Here is a 16728-nt window from a genome sequence, read left to right as displayed (position 1 = left end):
GTTCCTTGAAGCAAGCGAAGAACGTCAGAATGAAAAGATTTACTATTTTCAGAACCAAGTTAGAAACAGGGATTACATTATGGGAAAAGCTGTGGTTCAGATTCGAGAGGCAGCCGATCACTTGCAGACTTTGGCAGTACAGGCCGATACGCTGAGTGTGAAGTACAAACTTGAATCAGATTGGTGGCAAGAACTAGCTTCATTACTTAAAAAGATTAAAGTTTTGAGCATTAGGGAAAAGCCTCATTTGTAGCTCATTTTATGTAAAGAAATTTGTTTTCTAAATGGAATTGAATCAGAATTAACTCCTTTTTGCCTTCATTTCATGCATTACATAACATCATATGCTTTAAAGACTATTAAAATATCCTAATTGATTAAAATCATTCCTCAATTAATCTGGAAACCAACCTACCAACCAAACACCGTTACTGCACCCGAGCAAAAACAAAAGACATGGACCAAAGATTGGAAAAACTTGAACAACTCCAAAGAGAGAAGCAAGACCAACTACAGTTGCAAATGCAAGAACAATTAGTTAAGATCCAATAAGATATGATGGACAATAAAGAGATGGAGTTTTGTGAAGAGGTTAAAAAAGAGGGAAATGCTCACATTAATCTCGTACATGAAAACAACTGAAAAGGGACCTTCTTAGATATCCACCCTTATAAATCTGTGAGTGTTCTAACCAATCGGACTGCAGAAGAAATCCCTGTAATATTTATAGCTTACTTAGAGTAATATTCAGAACACACTTGTTGCTTTTAGCCTAGAGGCAATAAAAACTCCTTCGTGAAATAGGCTTATGTCTGAACGTCATTATTTTAATGAAATACATCTTTTCAATCATTTTGAGCAAATATTCTTTCATTCTTTCCATAAGAGTAATTATTTTTTATTCTTTCATTCTTTTGGATTTTCTTCCAAATCAATATTTCATTCATTCATAATCATACTGTACAGATAATTATTCTTAAATTCATACATTTTTTGTATATTCTTTTTTACCTACAATAGGTCCTTGGATATCAACGACATGAGTGACACTGCTACAGACTCAAAATCTCCTTTGAGTGAGACATGTGTTTAGAGGGATCTCATGACTTTGAAGATGACATAGATTGTAGCCTATCTCCAGACTTGTTGAGGATGGTAGAATAAGAAGAGAAACAAATTTTACCTCATGAGATTGTGACCTTGAGGGTACATGCATAAACGAAGAAATGAAGCAAGACCTTGTTGAGTTACTTCAAGAGTTCAAAGATGTCTTCGCATGGTCATACTAGGATATGCCCGGGTTAAGCACTGACATTGTAATATGACAATGCATTAAACAACAACACGATATCAGAAATTTGCAGTATGTTCAAGATTAACATCATGAACGATGCAGTGAAAAACCTCTACCGAAGCAACGCCTTTCTCTTTGGCTTATCACAGTTTTACCCATTGAAGTTGAGTTTCCATCTCTCCGAGTTTTTGTTGGAGGAAGATCCAAAGTTTTCTGTCATAGTCAAATGTACCAAAAATAATTTCGCCCCAAAAAACTCTATGAGAGAAACCTGATACTAAAGAAGATCCTTTGTATACAAAATAAAAGTAGATGGGAAGAATCTTGTGTGGAAGACTTTATCTAGAAAAACATTGATTCTGATTGAAAGGGATAACAATGACTTGTCTAATCCTATGAGTTCAGATCCAATTAAAAAATATTTCAAAAAAAATCAAAAAATATTTTTCAAAAAAAAAGAAAGAAAGAAAATGATGAAAATGAAAATGATGAAAAAAGGAAAGAAAAAGAGAAGAAAAAAAAAGGAAAAGAAAAAGGAGAGGTCAAGGTAAAAACCCGCAAAGGGCACCTTGAGACCAAAGGGGATTTGAGTTGAAAACCCGAAAAGGGCGGCTCAAATAGTGATCAAAATGGGGCATGCGGTGATTTTGCTATACCTGAATTAACAAGAAAGGGGTATGCAACATCTTGGGGGCATCGACAAAGTACTGTAGATCTCCTAAATATATGTCAAACTCAAAATGGTCTTTAGGAATGTTGTACAGAGAAATTTAAGCTGCGATATTTGGGGCACCTAGTTTTCATACTATTTATATTGAATTTGCTATTCTTGGAATACTTCATTCTTTTTCAAGATACGTGTTCCCAATCAATTCCTCTTTTATTTTTACTATCATTGATATTTTATTCATTTCGAGCCTTGCTCCCAAAACAATCTTATTTTTATCCATTGTTATGATCTTTTGCAAGCATGTTGCATTGGAATAATGATTAACGGAATAATAATACTTTCATAAAGGAAGTTTTACATATTACTCTAGAAGTTTCTAAATAATACAGGAACCTGAAACAGGACTATTGTTTAGAATTCACCAAGTTTAAAGGTTGAAATATTTAAGAAGGAAAAGTCTAAATTAAGACCATCCCTTCGGATTTTGTTGTCAAGACATTGATTGAACAAAATGACTAGATGTTGTGTTGGTGACAAAGCTTCAATAAACAAACAGACAATGATTGCCAAGCAATAAAAAGAAGTTATTCTTGGAGAATAAAGTTCTACAATTGTGCATAAACATCTGATCACGACACCCTAGGAGTGGTGTAAATGACCAAAGTGATGGAAGAGGATTCACATCCTATACTCTTGAATTGCAGTAGGAGAGGATGGAAAAAGTGTCAGATTTTATACCCCGGGTCTCAGTAGCACAAGACTCGTGAACCAAAAGTACGGTTGAACCTTGAGGTTATAGTGGGGCAAACTGATTGAGTGTTTCTTTGGGTCTTTTGTCGAAGGTACCAGCCGAACAAGAACACATCAATGATGGAGCCTTAATAAACAACGAGCAATAACAACTCAAACATTAAGAGATCATTTTCATGACATTCTGCATTTATTCATACACATCTAGTTAGGAGATTTTAATTTCATTCCAATCATAACATCTTAATCACTAGGCATGAATAGGCCCATGAAATGGATTTTACAGGTCATGTTCCCCAGAGAGCAGATCAGTAAAACCACAAATTCTATACTGCTGAAGTTACAGTGGGATGGATTGAAGTCATTATGGCGAATTTATTTCCTCGGCGTTGTAGTGAAACAGATTAAAGCTGAAGGCAACGAATCTTATTTCCCCGGCGTTGCATTGGAACAGATTAAAGCTCAAGGCAGCAAATCTTATTTCCCTAGCGTTGCACAGACTAAAGTTGAAGGCAGCAAGTCTTATTTCTCGGCATTACAATGATTAAAGTGAAGGTCATGAGTCTTATTTCCACAGGCTGCGATGATTAAAGTGAAGGCGTGAATCTTATTTCTCTGGCATTGTAGTGGAACAGATTAAAGCTACAAATCATGGCGGACCTTGTCTTCTTGAAGTTGCAGTGGAGCAGATTGAAGCCACTAGCCTTATCTCTCTGAAGTTGCAGTGGAGCAGATTGAAAGTAGTAAATCTTATATTCCTGAAGTTACAGTGGGTTAAAAAGAGGTTACTTGAAGAAGTGAAGTACCAAAAGAAGTCGAGGCTTGGCAAGACTAAGGGTGAGCAAAACTCGATTCGACTCGAAAAATCGAAAAAGATTCGAATTTCGAGTTAAACGAATCGAGTTATTCGAATCAACTCGAATTTCTTTTTCGAATTTCGAGTTCGAATCGAGTTGAGTTTTCGAATTCGAATAACTCGAATAATTCGAATAATTCGAATATCAAACTATAATATTTTACATTTTTACTCCAAACTCCCAAACCTTTTTACTTTTCTCTCAAAACTTTTACTCCTTCCCACTTTCCCCCCAAAACTTTTACTTCCCTCCCCTCCCAACCCCCCAATCTACCCAAAATCCATTTCCGACCAAAATTTTACTCTCCCATTTATTTTTTTTCAAAATTTTACTCCCAAAAACCCTCAAAACCTTTTATTTTCCCCCAAAATTTTTACGTCCTCCCACTTTTCCCCTAAAACTTTTATTCCCTTCCCATCCCACCTCCTATCTCTCCCAAACCCTCCCCCTCCAATTTTTTTTTAATATTTTCCCTCCAAAATTTTACTCCCCCCTATTTACTTTCTCTCAAACTTTTATTCCCCAAAACTTTTTATTTTTCCCCTAAACTTTTACTTCTCACCCTTTACTCTCAAATAAAAAATCAAAATTATCCAAAAAAAATCATTAAACATAAATAGTAATAATTTTATTTATATCTACTATTTATATTATTAAATTAAATTTCACATTTTATATTATTTTTATTATTGAATTGTTTAGTCATATTGAATATTTATATTAAAATTGAATTATTAATTATGCCATAAAATAATCGTGTTAAAATTTTATATTGGTATCAATTTCACATTTTATTTTAAAATAACTTTTATTAAAAATCATATTTTTACATTTAATATATTTTTAATTCTAAAATACATAGTGACAAGAATCAAGATAATTGAAACAACTAAGCAAGCAAAAAGCTAACCAAGATATAAAAATTAATAAATAAATTATGAAGTGATGAAAGTTAATAAAAAATTTGATTAAAGTGGACAAATTTTATTACGATGGGTGAAAATGGTTAAAAGGATCCAAAATTATTTTTTAAAATTTAACTCGAACAAATATATTCGATTCGATTCGACTCAAATTCCATCTCACTCGACTCGATTCAAGAAAACTTCAAATAAAGTTAGGATGATAAAATGAGATTCGAAAATTCAATTAACTCGAAAATTTTCGATTCGATCGAATGCTCACCCTTAGGCAAGACTGGGCAAAATTGGCCTTTTTTTAGTCTTTGCTCCATTCTCGTTGCACGACAACGAGCAAAGAGGGGCAGTTGTAGGGCCCAATTTTCACCCGGGCCCGCATAAACAAATATAAACCAAATAACCAAAAACAATAAAAAAGTCCAATAAACAGTCCAATAACAGACCCAACATCAGCCTACTAGCCCAATACAACCCTAGCCCAAAACACTTTCAGAAAAAGAAAACAAAAAAACCCTAAGTCGTCGCGCGCCTAACAGCAACCAAGTTCGTTGCCGTCGTTGCCCCTTACGTGCCGCACCTCCACGTGTGTCGCCACGTCACTGTACCTACAAAATAGCCTAGAAGAATCTAAAAGCAAAAAAAAAAGGAGGAAAAATAGTTTGTAAAATATGATTTTTGGGGCTATAAAAACTCATTTCTGTATTCTAAAAGAAGGAACGAATGGATGAAAACAGAAAAAAATACACAGATTTTCGAAGGTAGTTTTTTTTTATTTTTCTATTATTTTTTTCTTTGTACTTTTTTAGAAGAAAAAATAGAAAATAAATAAAAACGATCGAAACGTACCTTGTTTGCGAGAGAGGTATCGATTCCAACGAAAATCAGCGTTTCATTGGTCCGGGAACTAAAAAAATAAAAAAATGGTAACTTTTCAGTTTTTTGGCCATAGCGGACGGCGGCGCCGTCGCCGACAATTGGCGGCCACCACGATGGTCCGACGCTGAAGCTGGCCGGATTCTGGAAATGTGTAAAGGGGAGGGGAGAGAGTTTTTGTTTGTTTTTTTGAAGTGAAAGAGAGAAAATGAATTTTTTGAAATTTTTTTTGATTTAAATAAACTTGTAAAACGGCGCCGTTTTGGGCCAAAGCTCCTGGCACCAAAACGACACCGTATAAGGCCACGACCTGCGCGTTGACCGACCCGGGGAAGGATTCGCGTGTTTTTTGATCAATGGGATATTTTTACATTTAGCTTTTCTGCATTTTCGGTATGTTTCAATTTAGTCCTTTTATCATTTTTTCTTTTATCTTTAAATTGGACTTCTAATTTTTCCTATTTTGCAATTTAGTCCCTAGCGCGCTAATCCTCTGGGGAAGTGACGCATGTCCAGGAATTGGGTTTATTGCCCATTTGGCCCTCGTTTCTTCACGCATGTTACATTTTAATCCTATTTCGATTATATCATTAAATTTATTACGAATTTTGCCTCAAATTTCATTCTAATTTCAATCTAGTCCTTTGGTTAATTTTACTTTATTATTTACCTATTGATTTGTCTATTGTTCTTATTTTTTAGTTAATATTATTTTTATATCTATTATTTTTATGTATATTTAAATCTTAATTTTTCTTTTACTTTTTTTATTTCTTTTATAATCCTTAAATATGGTCATATGTATGCTTTATTTACGTAATTATTATCTTGTTTTTACAATATTATTATTATTATCATCATCATTTTCATCATTTTTACTGTTTTATTTAATATTTCATTTAATATTTTATTTATTTACTTACTTACTTTCAATTTTAATCTATCTTATATTAGTTTTATTTTATCATTTTATATATTGGATTATTCTTTTGATTGATAATATTAGTATTAAAATGATGTTTGTTATGTAATCATTGTTGTTGTACATGCTATGAACTGTTTATTAATACATTCAGTATTGCAACCATTGGTCAGTTTAATATTTATTTCGTGTAACATTTTAAATATTACATTAATTTTGACTCAAATGCATTTTTTTTTAAAAGTAATATTTCGTATTTTGGAATTCAAGAGATCGTTCCCTAACTTACGGGGTCTCGATTTTTTTGATAAATTCGAATATACGAACTATTTTCAAAAAAATAGATTTTTAAAATTATCTCGGGAATCAAAAAAGGATCGTGTCCCAACTTACGAGATATGATTTCTTCTCCGAAACCGGGATAATCAAAATTTCCAAGAATAAATAAATTCTCATTGTTTATTCTCGTTTCGAGGATTAATCTTTTTTCTCGACTAACGTGAAATATTTTTTTGTAAAAATTCAATCAGGTGATTTTGTAACAAAGGATCGTATTTTAAATCTCCTCAAAGTTTTCAATTTTCGACATTAAGACATTAATTAATCAATTAGGTACCAATTTTGGGCATGACGAGGGTGCTAATCCTTCCTCGCATGTAACCGACTCCCGAACCCGTTTTTCTTGAATTTTGTAGACCAAAATCATTGTTTTTTTTTTAAATCAAAACGTTTTATTAAAACGATTAAATTGCAAGGTAATCCGATCACACCTCAAAAATATATCGGTGGCGACTCCTGTTTTTTCATTTTCGTTTTCAAAATAAAATTCGACCCCTTTTTGTCCAAAATATGGTTTCGACAACTATAATTAGAATAAATAGTTATAACACATCCCACGAATAAATTAATTAATAAATAAAATATCTCTGAATTTAAATTAAAATAAATCTAAATAAAGCATATATGAGTAAGTGTGAGCAAAACTAGTTTCGATTAAAAAAATCAATTTTTTTTAAATTTCGAGTTATTCGAATTATTCGAGTCAACTAGAATAACTCGATTTGAGTTTTGAGTTTGAGTCAAGTTGAATTTCACAATGTAAATAACTTAAACACTTCGAACAACAGATTGGTGCAAAAATTCTTTTGGTCCTTGTCAACTTTTAAAATAAGCAAATTGGTTTTTCTCAACAAAAATTATAAAAAAATCAAAATAACTTTTCAAAAATTTAAAATAATTTTTAAAATTCAAAATATTTATAAAATCTAATATTCAAGTATATATATATTTTTATTATTTTGCTTTGAAATTTTTTTAAATATACATGGTTTCAAATTTTGTGATTTAACATGAAATTAGTTATACTATAACAATATTTTTATTTGACATGTTTAATTTTTAATTTAACTCGAATAATTACATTCGATTCGATTCAACTCGAATTTGATTTCACTCAACTCGATTTGAAAATATTTCAAATTGAATTAGAATGATAAAATAGGACTCATGAACTCGATTAACTCGTAATTTTTTTACTCGATTTGATCAAACGCTCACCCTAATATATAATGATACTCAGAATCAAAATAAACAGAAAACTCGAAAATTCGTAAATTTGAAACATTGTCATCAAATCGAATAAGCAGTGTGGTACATTGTTTAATTGGAGTTTAATGTTTAGGGTACGCTATTGGGGCTAATTTGTTAAGCTGGATTGTTGAAGTCCTCCAACCCCTTTTCTCCCTTAATGCATAGGTGTCCCCAATATCTCCCACCTCCGAACCATTTATTGTTATTTGCATGAAACTGATGCTATCAGAAAAAAAGTGGGCTGCGTTCATTACTGAAACAATGAAAGCTAAGGCCTTCCATTAACTTGCCTGTAAAATGATATAATGATACTAAAGAGGTACCTGACATGAACAACTCAAGTGAGGTCTGTCATTCAGACTTAAATAAATACTACAAGCTTTTAAGTTTCAATAACACCCTTTTTGTCTTTTAATGGGAATTCACACCATCACTAAACCGTCATCATGCTGTGAGTCAGTTTGTAGAAGGGACCATTAGTGATGGTCCATCCATAAAGTTGTCAATTGCTTTAGCCACTGACTAATGATCTTTACACACCCTACAAACAAAGCCAACATGTACTCTTCTCACTAGAATTGATGATCGGCCGGATCATCGGTCCAAATCCGAAAATTTGCTCGAAAATTAAAAGAGTTTAGATAAAGATATAGGTCCAAAAAATAAATTTTGACTAAAAAATAATGTCCGTTTTCTAAATCGACCGGGCCTTGAGTAGGATTTTTTGGCCAGGCTGGCCCAGCTTGAATCAGTTGTTTTGTTGTCATTTCGCTGCTATATTGCTACTATTTTGTTGTTATTATTTAAATATTGTATAACTCTTATTGTATTGTTAATTTTGCTACTATTTTAGAGGCATTTGCTTGCTAAGTTGCAATTGTCTTAGTGTTATTTAAATATAAAGATTTTTTTAATGTATTTTCAATTTGTTGAAAACATTAAAATTAATGTTTTATTGTATTTGATGTATTATATTTTAAATAAAATAAACAATCTAAAAAATTAATACTGGTGGATCGAACTCAAATTTAACATTTTTAATCTGGGTTGAATTTGGACAAAATTTTAGATTATTTTTTGGGCCCAACTGAATTTAATCTAAAATTTATATATGAATTAAAATTCTACATTTCAATATCACTTCCTTTTTTTTCTTTTTAATTAAAATCTATAGTATAGAAAGATAGGTATGGCTTTGAAGTTGGTTCAAAATTGCTCATTTTCTTCCGAGTCTGATTTTTGTCTCATTTACTTCAGCTGGGTTCAACTCAAATTAATATTTATAGAGAAATTATTCCAGAGTGAAGTTTTTTAATTTAAATTTATTTAAATATTGTAAAAAATAATTATGAATATTAAAATAAATAATTTTGAGGTAGATGGAGAGGGACAATGGTAGAGCGGAGCCAACAACATTTGTATCGCTAACAAAGCTTTATGTCTCACTGTATAAACACCGCGTAGATTTCATAAAACATTACCTATCTTTTCTTTCTCTTTCATCTCGTGATTTTGTGGTACAAGACAAATAGAATAATTATGGGGCTTTGATTCTAAATAGTAGGTTGTTTGATCCATTTGGAGTTTAACTCAATTATTAAAAAATTCACCCCCCAAAGTCTTATTAAAAAAAGGTAAAATATATCCAAAGTCACTAGACTGTTAATAAATTTATACTTTGGTCATTTAACTTTAAAAAGCTGTAAACTGATTGTTGGACTATTAAAATCGATGTTGTATGCTGGCATTCGCTGTTCATACCGTCTGTACCAATCAAAAACTCCCATTCCCCTTCTTATACAATTTAAATTTTCTTTTTTCACGAAACAACTTTAAACGTCCTGAATCTACAAACCAAAATCAAACAACTTTCTGCTTTGATCTACAACACTAAGTGTCAGATCGACTTGGGTCTAATATATGTTCTTCTACTCATTGATGAGTATTGATTTACTATATTGATTGAAAAACTTAAAATTTCAGTGACCATTTTGTAATTTTTTGAAGTTAAGTGATCAAAACGTAAACTTACTGCTAGTTTAGTGACCTTAAGGGTAGTTTACCTAATCATTTAAAAGATAGGAGTTGTATTTTATATTTTTCAAAATCATTTAGGGCTGAATTATTTATATGGAATCTTAAAATATCCTTTCCTTTATTGATTGAAAGAGGGGAAATTGGGGGAGTGAATGAGAAAGCAAGGTCATGATTGATGAAAACAAGACAAAAACACAAGAAGAGGAGAAGGAAGCAAAAATGGTTTGGCTTTTATTAATGGCATAACCATATCACATGATCCCTTAGCTAGGGGGGCTATACAAATTTCAAATCAATATCCAATGCATGTAACTTTGAAAATCTTAGCTTCGACAGTCAAATTTTGACTATGGCTTTTTCTTCTTTATTTATGCCTCAGCTACAACTCTTGTCATTTTGTTGGTGAACATTTCTGCTATAATTTGGATACTCAACTAATCATTTGATTCTGGGATTCTTAATTCTCGGAATTCTAAGGAAATTTGAGAAATTCTGTTTTTCTTTTTTTAATTTCGATTAATTTAATTATTAATCATTCAGAAAAAATGAAAGTGTTTTTTTTATTTAATAGGAATGTTTAATTATGTCTGGATAGTGATTTGTGTATTTTATCATATATGCCATGTTAATGAATAATTTATCAAGTGGTTGAATATTTATTTAATTTTTTTTTTTAAAGTTGAAGGATAAAATTTAGTTAAAAAAGGATTTAATTAACGAAAGTATAAATATTAAGAGCAATATTCATAAATATGTTATTAAAATAATAATTCAAATATATAAAAAAAATAAACAATAAATGAAATACCCTAACTAGGGAGTGGGAATGAATGGCTTGATCTGTAGTGTTGCGGTCAAAGAAGGAAATGACCTTAGTCCATGGGCATAGAATGCTGAAACACCTTGAAAACAATGAAGCCCAACCACCAATCTTTTTGAATTTTGATTTGCAAACAGGATTTGACCATCCATGTCCCTCTGCTTTCCGCCACTCGCCGACCCTCCTCCATGCATTCTTCACCCCCACTTTATATCATTACACCATGAATGATGCTATATTATAATCCAATCCACTAGGGTTTGTTTGGAAAGACAAGCCCCCCACTCAACCATTTCTATTAAAATCACATTTTAGTCTTTTTAGAATTGGAATGCAAGAATAATGTTTCATAGAAGAAAGAGCTATAATTGCAATCTCTAGAAAGTATAATCTCTCCATTTATAGGAAAGTATACAAAGTTTCCTTTTAGAAAGGGAACATAATAATAAGTATACACCCATTTGATGTACTCAAATTACATCATGAAAATTCCTCACTGTACACCAAGCAAACTCACAAAAGAAAGATCAGAAAACCAACACCAATAATAAGGCCAAATTTTTTATGTTTTTTCATGAAGTAATAATTCAGCAGCAGCAAATTGGACATCGAATGAGTCCATTTTCATTACAATCAGGACATCTTTGGAATCCATACTCACCCTTTTCACCTCCATTCTCATCATCATCTTCTTCTTGTTGTTCTTGTTGTTCTTGTTCTTCCCTTTCATCATCTTCATAATACACTTTACAACTCCCTGAACAAGTCTCACATGGCACGAATCTGATATCCCCACAAGCTTCACAAGCTCCACTTCCTCCCCCATTGCCATCACCATCATCACCCACCATTTCACACCCTTCGACAGCCTTCTCTAGCTTACCTTCTTCATGCATTCGCCTTACTTCTTCAGCTCCACCGATGTATTTTTCCCCCACAAATACCCTTGGTAATCCACCTTTAAACCCTTCTCCTATTAGCTCTTTCAATTCCTCTTTGAACCCTGAATGCATTGAAACATCTCGTTCATCGATACGAACTCCCAAGCTTTTCAAAATCACTCTAACATCACAACAATCCTCGTATGTCTTTCGAACACCTCTTAAACTTGTAAAATACAGAACAACCTTATCCTTTTTAAGTGATTCCCTAAAGCTAGAAATGATTTCAGGGTCGAAATCTGTGACCCCCAAATCAGCTTTATTATCATCAGTGTCTTCAATTTGAAGCCACTTAGGCTTTGGAACATCAAAAGAAAAACTCCTGAAATGACCTGGAGATCGAAGGGGACTAATATCTTCAAGCCCTGCCATCATTTCCCATGTATTGATTGTTTCAGGCTCTCCAGGAGGAGTCCGAATAGGCGTCTTGGGGACAACTTTTGGAATCTTATCTTCAAGCATTTTCGACCATATTTTGGCTTCAATCACTTTCATATTCAACCCTTTACTCTCTTCTTCAACTTCCTTCAAATCCCCATTGATTTTGGAGCCGTTTTCAAAAGCTGCAACGTTGATGGTGCCGCCATTGCTGTGGTGGTTGTCTTCTAGCTTGAGAGTGCCTAATGTTGTGGATGTTAACGCTACGACATGGTAGCTATCGCCAGTGTGCTGAGCCGGATGATGAACATGCATCGAATAGCTTCTTGGAACAGGCGAATAAGGAGCCCGGCAATGGCGGCATCGTTTTTGCTTGGAACTAGCACAACCCATAAAAAAAAAAACAGGGGAAAAGAAAAAGGGAAAACAGTGAAGAAAAATATGGGAATTTTGAAATGTGATTTGATGAATAAGACTAAGAGAACATCCCTTGTTAAATGAGCTGGATTTGTGAGGTTTTGGTGGAGATTAAATCATTAAAAATTGGGGATGAAATAAAGAAATGTTGTTGATGATGCAACAAAGGAGAGAAAACCCAAAAAATAAAAATAAAAAACCAGAGAATTCCTAGGAAGCTTCACTTACAGAAAAGATCCAATAAGCAGACATGATTTTATTCATCATTTACCAGATTTATCTAATCAAATAAAGTTTGAAAAAGAAAACTGAAGATACCCAGATGAGGAATTGGATGAATCAAGCGAAAAGAAGAAATGGGTTTCAGAGATCTCGGGATTTGGAACAGAAAAGAAGAGCCAAAAAAAATGGGTTTTCTTTTGCAGAAATGATTGAGAAGAAAACAACAAGAGGAAGAAGAAGAAGAATGGGAATGCAAAACAAAGTCAAAAAGTAAATATATATGAATTTGAAGGTTATAAAAACAAAAGGGGGGAATTTTTTCAGAAAGACTGATTTTTCAAAATCAACATTCAACAGCTGATTAATGACTTTTTCTTTTATTCCTTTTTGAATTGTTGAGAGATGGGAGTGAGAGACGGAATTGTAGGTGAGATGAAGCTTTTAATGACTAAAAAAATGAAGAGAATAAAAAATAAAAAAATATAAAAAATAATAGAGAATGTATTTTATTTATCAAATGATGATTATAATATTTTATCAAAATCTTTATTTATAGGCATAAGAAGTATAAAATAAGTGGATATTTAATCCAAATCACTATTAAAATTTAGAGTACATCACAACTATATCTTTATCATGATACAACTATATCTTGATCATGATAGACATCCATTTAATAAAATATTTTAACATATTATACTTTTTTTCTACTTTTCTTTTATTAATAATATTATTGCAACCCAACTTAGACTTACTCAAATGTTTTCTAAAATATTAAATATTTTACACTTTCAATAATTTCAAATAAAAATATTTGATATGAAGTTTTTAACATAAAATCAATTTATTCTTTGATATAATCTATGATAATTAATTTACTTATTTTTAATACAATGATACTGAGACCTCTTGAACATTTATGCACAAAAGAAAATTATAATCTGTGCAAACACATATTGAAGTTGCTTGATTCATCAGTATTAATCACTTGTTTTCAAATCTTGTTTAGGTATAAAGTCTTTCTTTTATATTATTTTAAATTTATCATTATTTTTAAAATTTATTTTATTAATATATACATAATTTGTTTAAAAGTGTTAATTCTACTTGACAAATAAAAAAAATTAAAGTGTTTTGAGTGAAGTTTTAGAAATTTGTTGGTGTTTGGATTAAGAAATGATTCATAATCTTTGAATTTACATTAAAAACACTTAATCAACTATTTGATGTTTGTCTTTTAAAAAAGTTAGGTTTTTTGGGAGTATTAAGTATTAACCTACCTCGACTAAATATTTTTTTAAATTCTAAAAAAAATTTGGATAACATTCTTATTTAGCTATTTAAATTTTAGTACCAGTTTAATATTGTTTCTAAAAGGTACTTTTGGGCAAAAAGAATATTTTTGGGAAGAATATAAAATTTTCTACTTCATCAAAAACACTTTTGGGCGATTTTTGAATATTGTAAAATATTTTTTCTTAAAAACATCTTGTTTAGTAATATTTTATTTGAAAGTATTTTTATTCCAAAATATTTTTAAAAATAATGCTAAACAGCTTTTCTAGTAATTTTCCTAATGTTATATTCTTATTAAAAACACATTTAATAAACATGAAAGAATATAATAACCGTAATCAAATATATTTAAATGCAATTAACATGATATATTTATTATATCTACAATATTAATATAATTAAATACTTTTATTATATTAATATTTAAGTAAAATTATGGGTTAGTATTTTTGCTAAAAAATTACTAGAAGACTAAACTTTGAATAATAAAAGAAAATAATTGAAATGGTTATAAAATTTCTCATTTTTAATTTTGTATTTTTGTTGGTGGAAAAATGGAATAATTATAAAGGTCAACAAAACGCGGGAATTAATGCTTAAATGACTATCAGTCTTTTTCTACGTATACCAATCACTTACTACGCGTGAAAACGTATTTCAATCATACGGTTATTCATAGATTCTACTCACTGATTTAAGGGGATATTGACCGTCCGATAGTTTGTGCATTAGACTGTCTGTCAATGCGCGTGGGGAAAACAACTTTTGAAATGAAACTCTTTGATTTGTTTTTGTTTTTGTTTTGATTGTTAGGCATTATATTAAATTTAGCTATCAACGTTTACATTTTTTTTTCAATTTGGCTGTTATTCTTTTTTTAGCTAATTTTGACCTTCAACCTTTTAAAAAAAAGTCGCATTTGACTACCAACCTTTCAAAAAGAGTTAAATTGTTGTTTTTTTAAATAGAAATATTGACTAAAACATTAATTTTTAAACATGGTAGCTCGAATGACAATCCATATGTAACACCCCTCACCCGGTCTAGTTACCAGACCTAGGCCACTGGACACTACAGTAAATAACAAAATTGACACATGCAATTTAATTCAAGTATTTTATTCAAAACAATATTGAATCATCATTTCGCTAACAAATCAAGTCTTGCATGCAAAATTTGAACTTAATTCGAGCTTACAAAGGCTTTAAAGTCAATTTTGAAACATACAGGGACTAATTTAAAATATTTCAGAAAAGGTTGGGTAAAAGTGTAAAATAGGGTCACACAGCTGTGTGATAGGCTCAGGACATGTAAAGTAGGGTCACATGATTGTGTCGTCAGGCCGTGCGAGAGACTGTGATCGTATTCAACCGAAACCACCCTGACAATACAGAGCACACGAATGTGTCACTTGCCCGTGTGTGACACACGACCGTGTGGTAGCCTGTGTATGCCAAAATAATGTATTAATGTGCAAATTGCCAAATCAACCATTACATATGCCAAAAGTATTCACTTACCCATTCTTTTAACCTATTCAAAATGCACCAAAAGCATACCAAAATGCACCATTTCCTAACTCGATGCCTCAAGACACCTCAATCACATTCAACACAACATGTAACATCTCAATTCATTTAAGCATTTAATACCAAACATTCATTCCATTCAACACCAACCATACATAAATGCTCATTCCATTCCCTAATTTCATCAACTAAATATTCATTTGACCAAACAAATTTCAAGGCTTATAAGCATACCATATAACATGTTAGAACTTTACTCATTTAAGCACCTTATACCATTTCCATCATCTTACCATTTCACCTTATTTAGCAATCAATTGACATTCACAATTATACATTTCATCACATTGATCACATATCAAAACATTATATATCAACCAAGGTGACCTTTATACATAATGAGCCTATATGCATGCCACAAAATCGATCCATAAACCATAAAAGATCTACCGAGTCAGAAGTTGGATAGTGTGAGCTCTTAATTAATCCAATCTTCACGTTCCGCAAAATATCTACAGGATAGGAAACACAATACGAATAAACATCATAAATGCTTAATAAGCTCATAGATATTAAAATCGTAAACTGAACTAACATAACTATGTTTCCTGTCAACATGTCACAACCGAATGGCATACTACCATATGATAAAGCACGTTTTGTTACAAGTACTTTTAGGGCACGCTTTTTGTTTTGCCGTCAGCTCAATTAGCAAAAATGAATTATCTTCTTAAATAAATTATTTGAATATGACGGAGGTGGAACTTGACTTTTCTTTAAAGACAAAAATGCTTCTAGATACATAATTTTTAGAAGAATGACTTAACTTTTATCCTAAAAAACAAATTGGCCTAAACATTTCTAAAAATTAATGATTTAACAAATAACGTGTAAAATGGAACAACATGGTGAAAGGATTATGAAGATTTTATACGTTTTCATGATGAATTTTCTTTTCAATCTTTTGTAAACTTGATTGAATAATTTTATCAAATATGTGAAAAGATATCAATGTTGTGGGATCATCATTCTAATTAATTAGAAAATTTTAAAGTGGCAAAGTGTGGTCTCGATAATTACATTTACATGCCACCAACTTTTTGGTAACCATGAATGCTCCTATAAATTATCTTCCTAACTTACAAAGTGGGTGAATTTCATTTTAAGATAAAATTAATTGCCTTTTAACAGATTCATTAATTAATTATTGTT

General features: G+C 31.3%; 1 protein-coding gene across 1 annotated transcript; it reads right to left on the bottom strand.

The window, feature by feature from the left end:
- Positions 1-11098: 11098 nt before the first annotated feature.
- Positions 11099-13102, bottom strand: LOC105780104 (uncharacterized protein At3g28850). Its single transcript, XM_012604229.2, has one exon. It carries the CDS (start codon positions 12443-12445, stop codon positions 11321-11323), a length of 1125 nt encoding a protein of 374 aa, XP_012459683.1. The 5' UTR covers positions 12446-13102; the 3' UTR covers positions 11099-11320.
- Between the last annotated feature and the right edge of the window lie 3626 nt (positions 13103-16728).

This window comes from Gossypium raimondii, chromosome 4 (genome assembly GCF_025698545.1).
Source record: "Gossypium raimondii isolate GPD5lz chromosome 4, ASM2569854v1, whole genome shotgun sequence".
Lineage (NCBI taxonomy): Eukaryota > Viridiplantae > Streptophyta > Magnoliopsida > Malvales > Malvaceae > Gossypium > Gossypium raimondii.
Note: the sequence above shows the minus strand (reverse complement) of the source record. Positions and strands in the feature narration are given on the sequence as shown.

What these genes read in the sequence shown, in the direction of transcription:
- LOC105780104 (XM_012604229.2), bottom strand. Translation starts at nt 12,445, where the DNA reads ATGGGTTGTGCTAGTTCCAAGCAAAAACGATGCCGCCATTGCCGGGCT.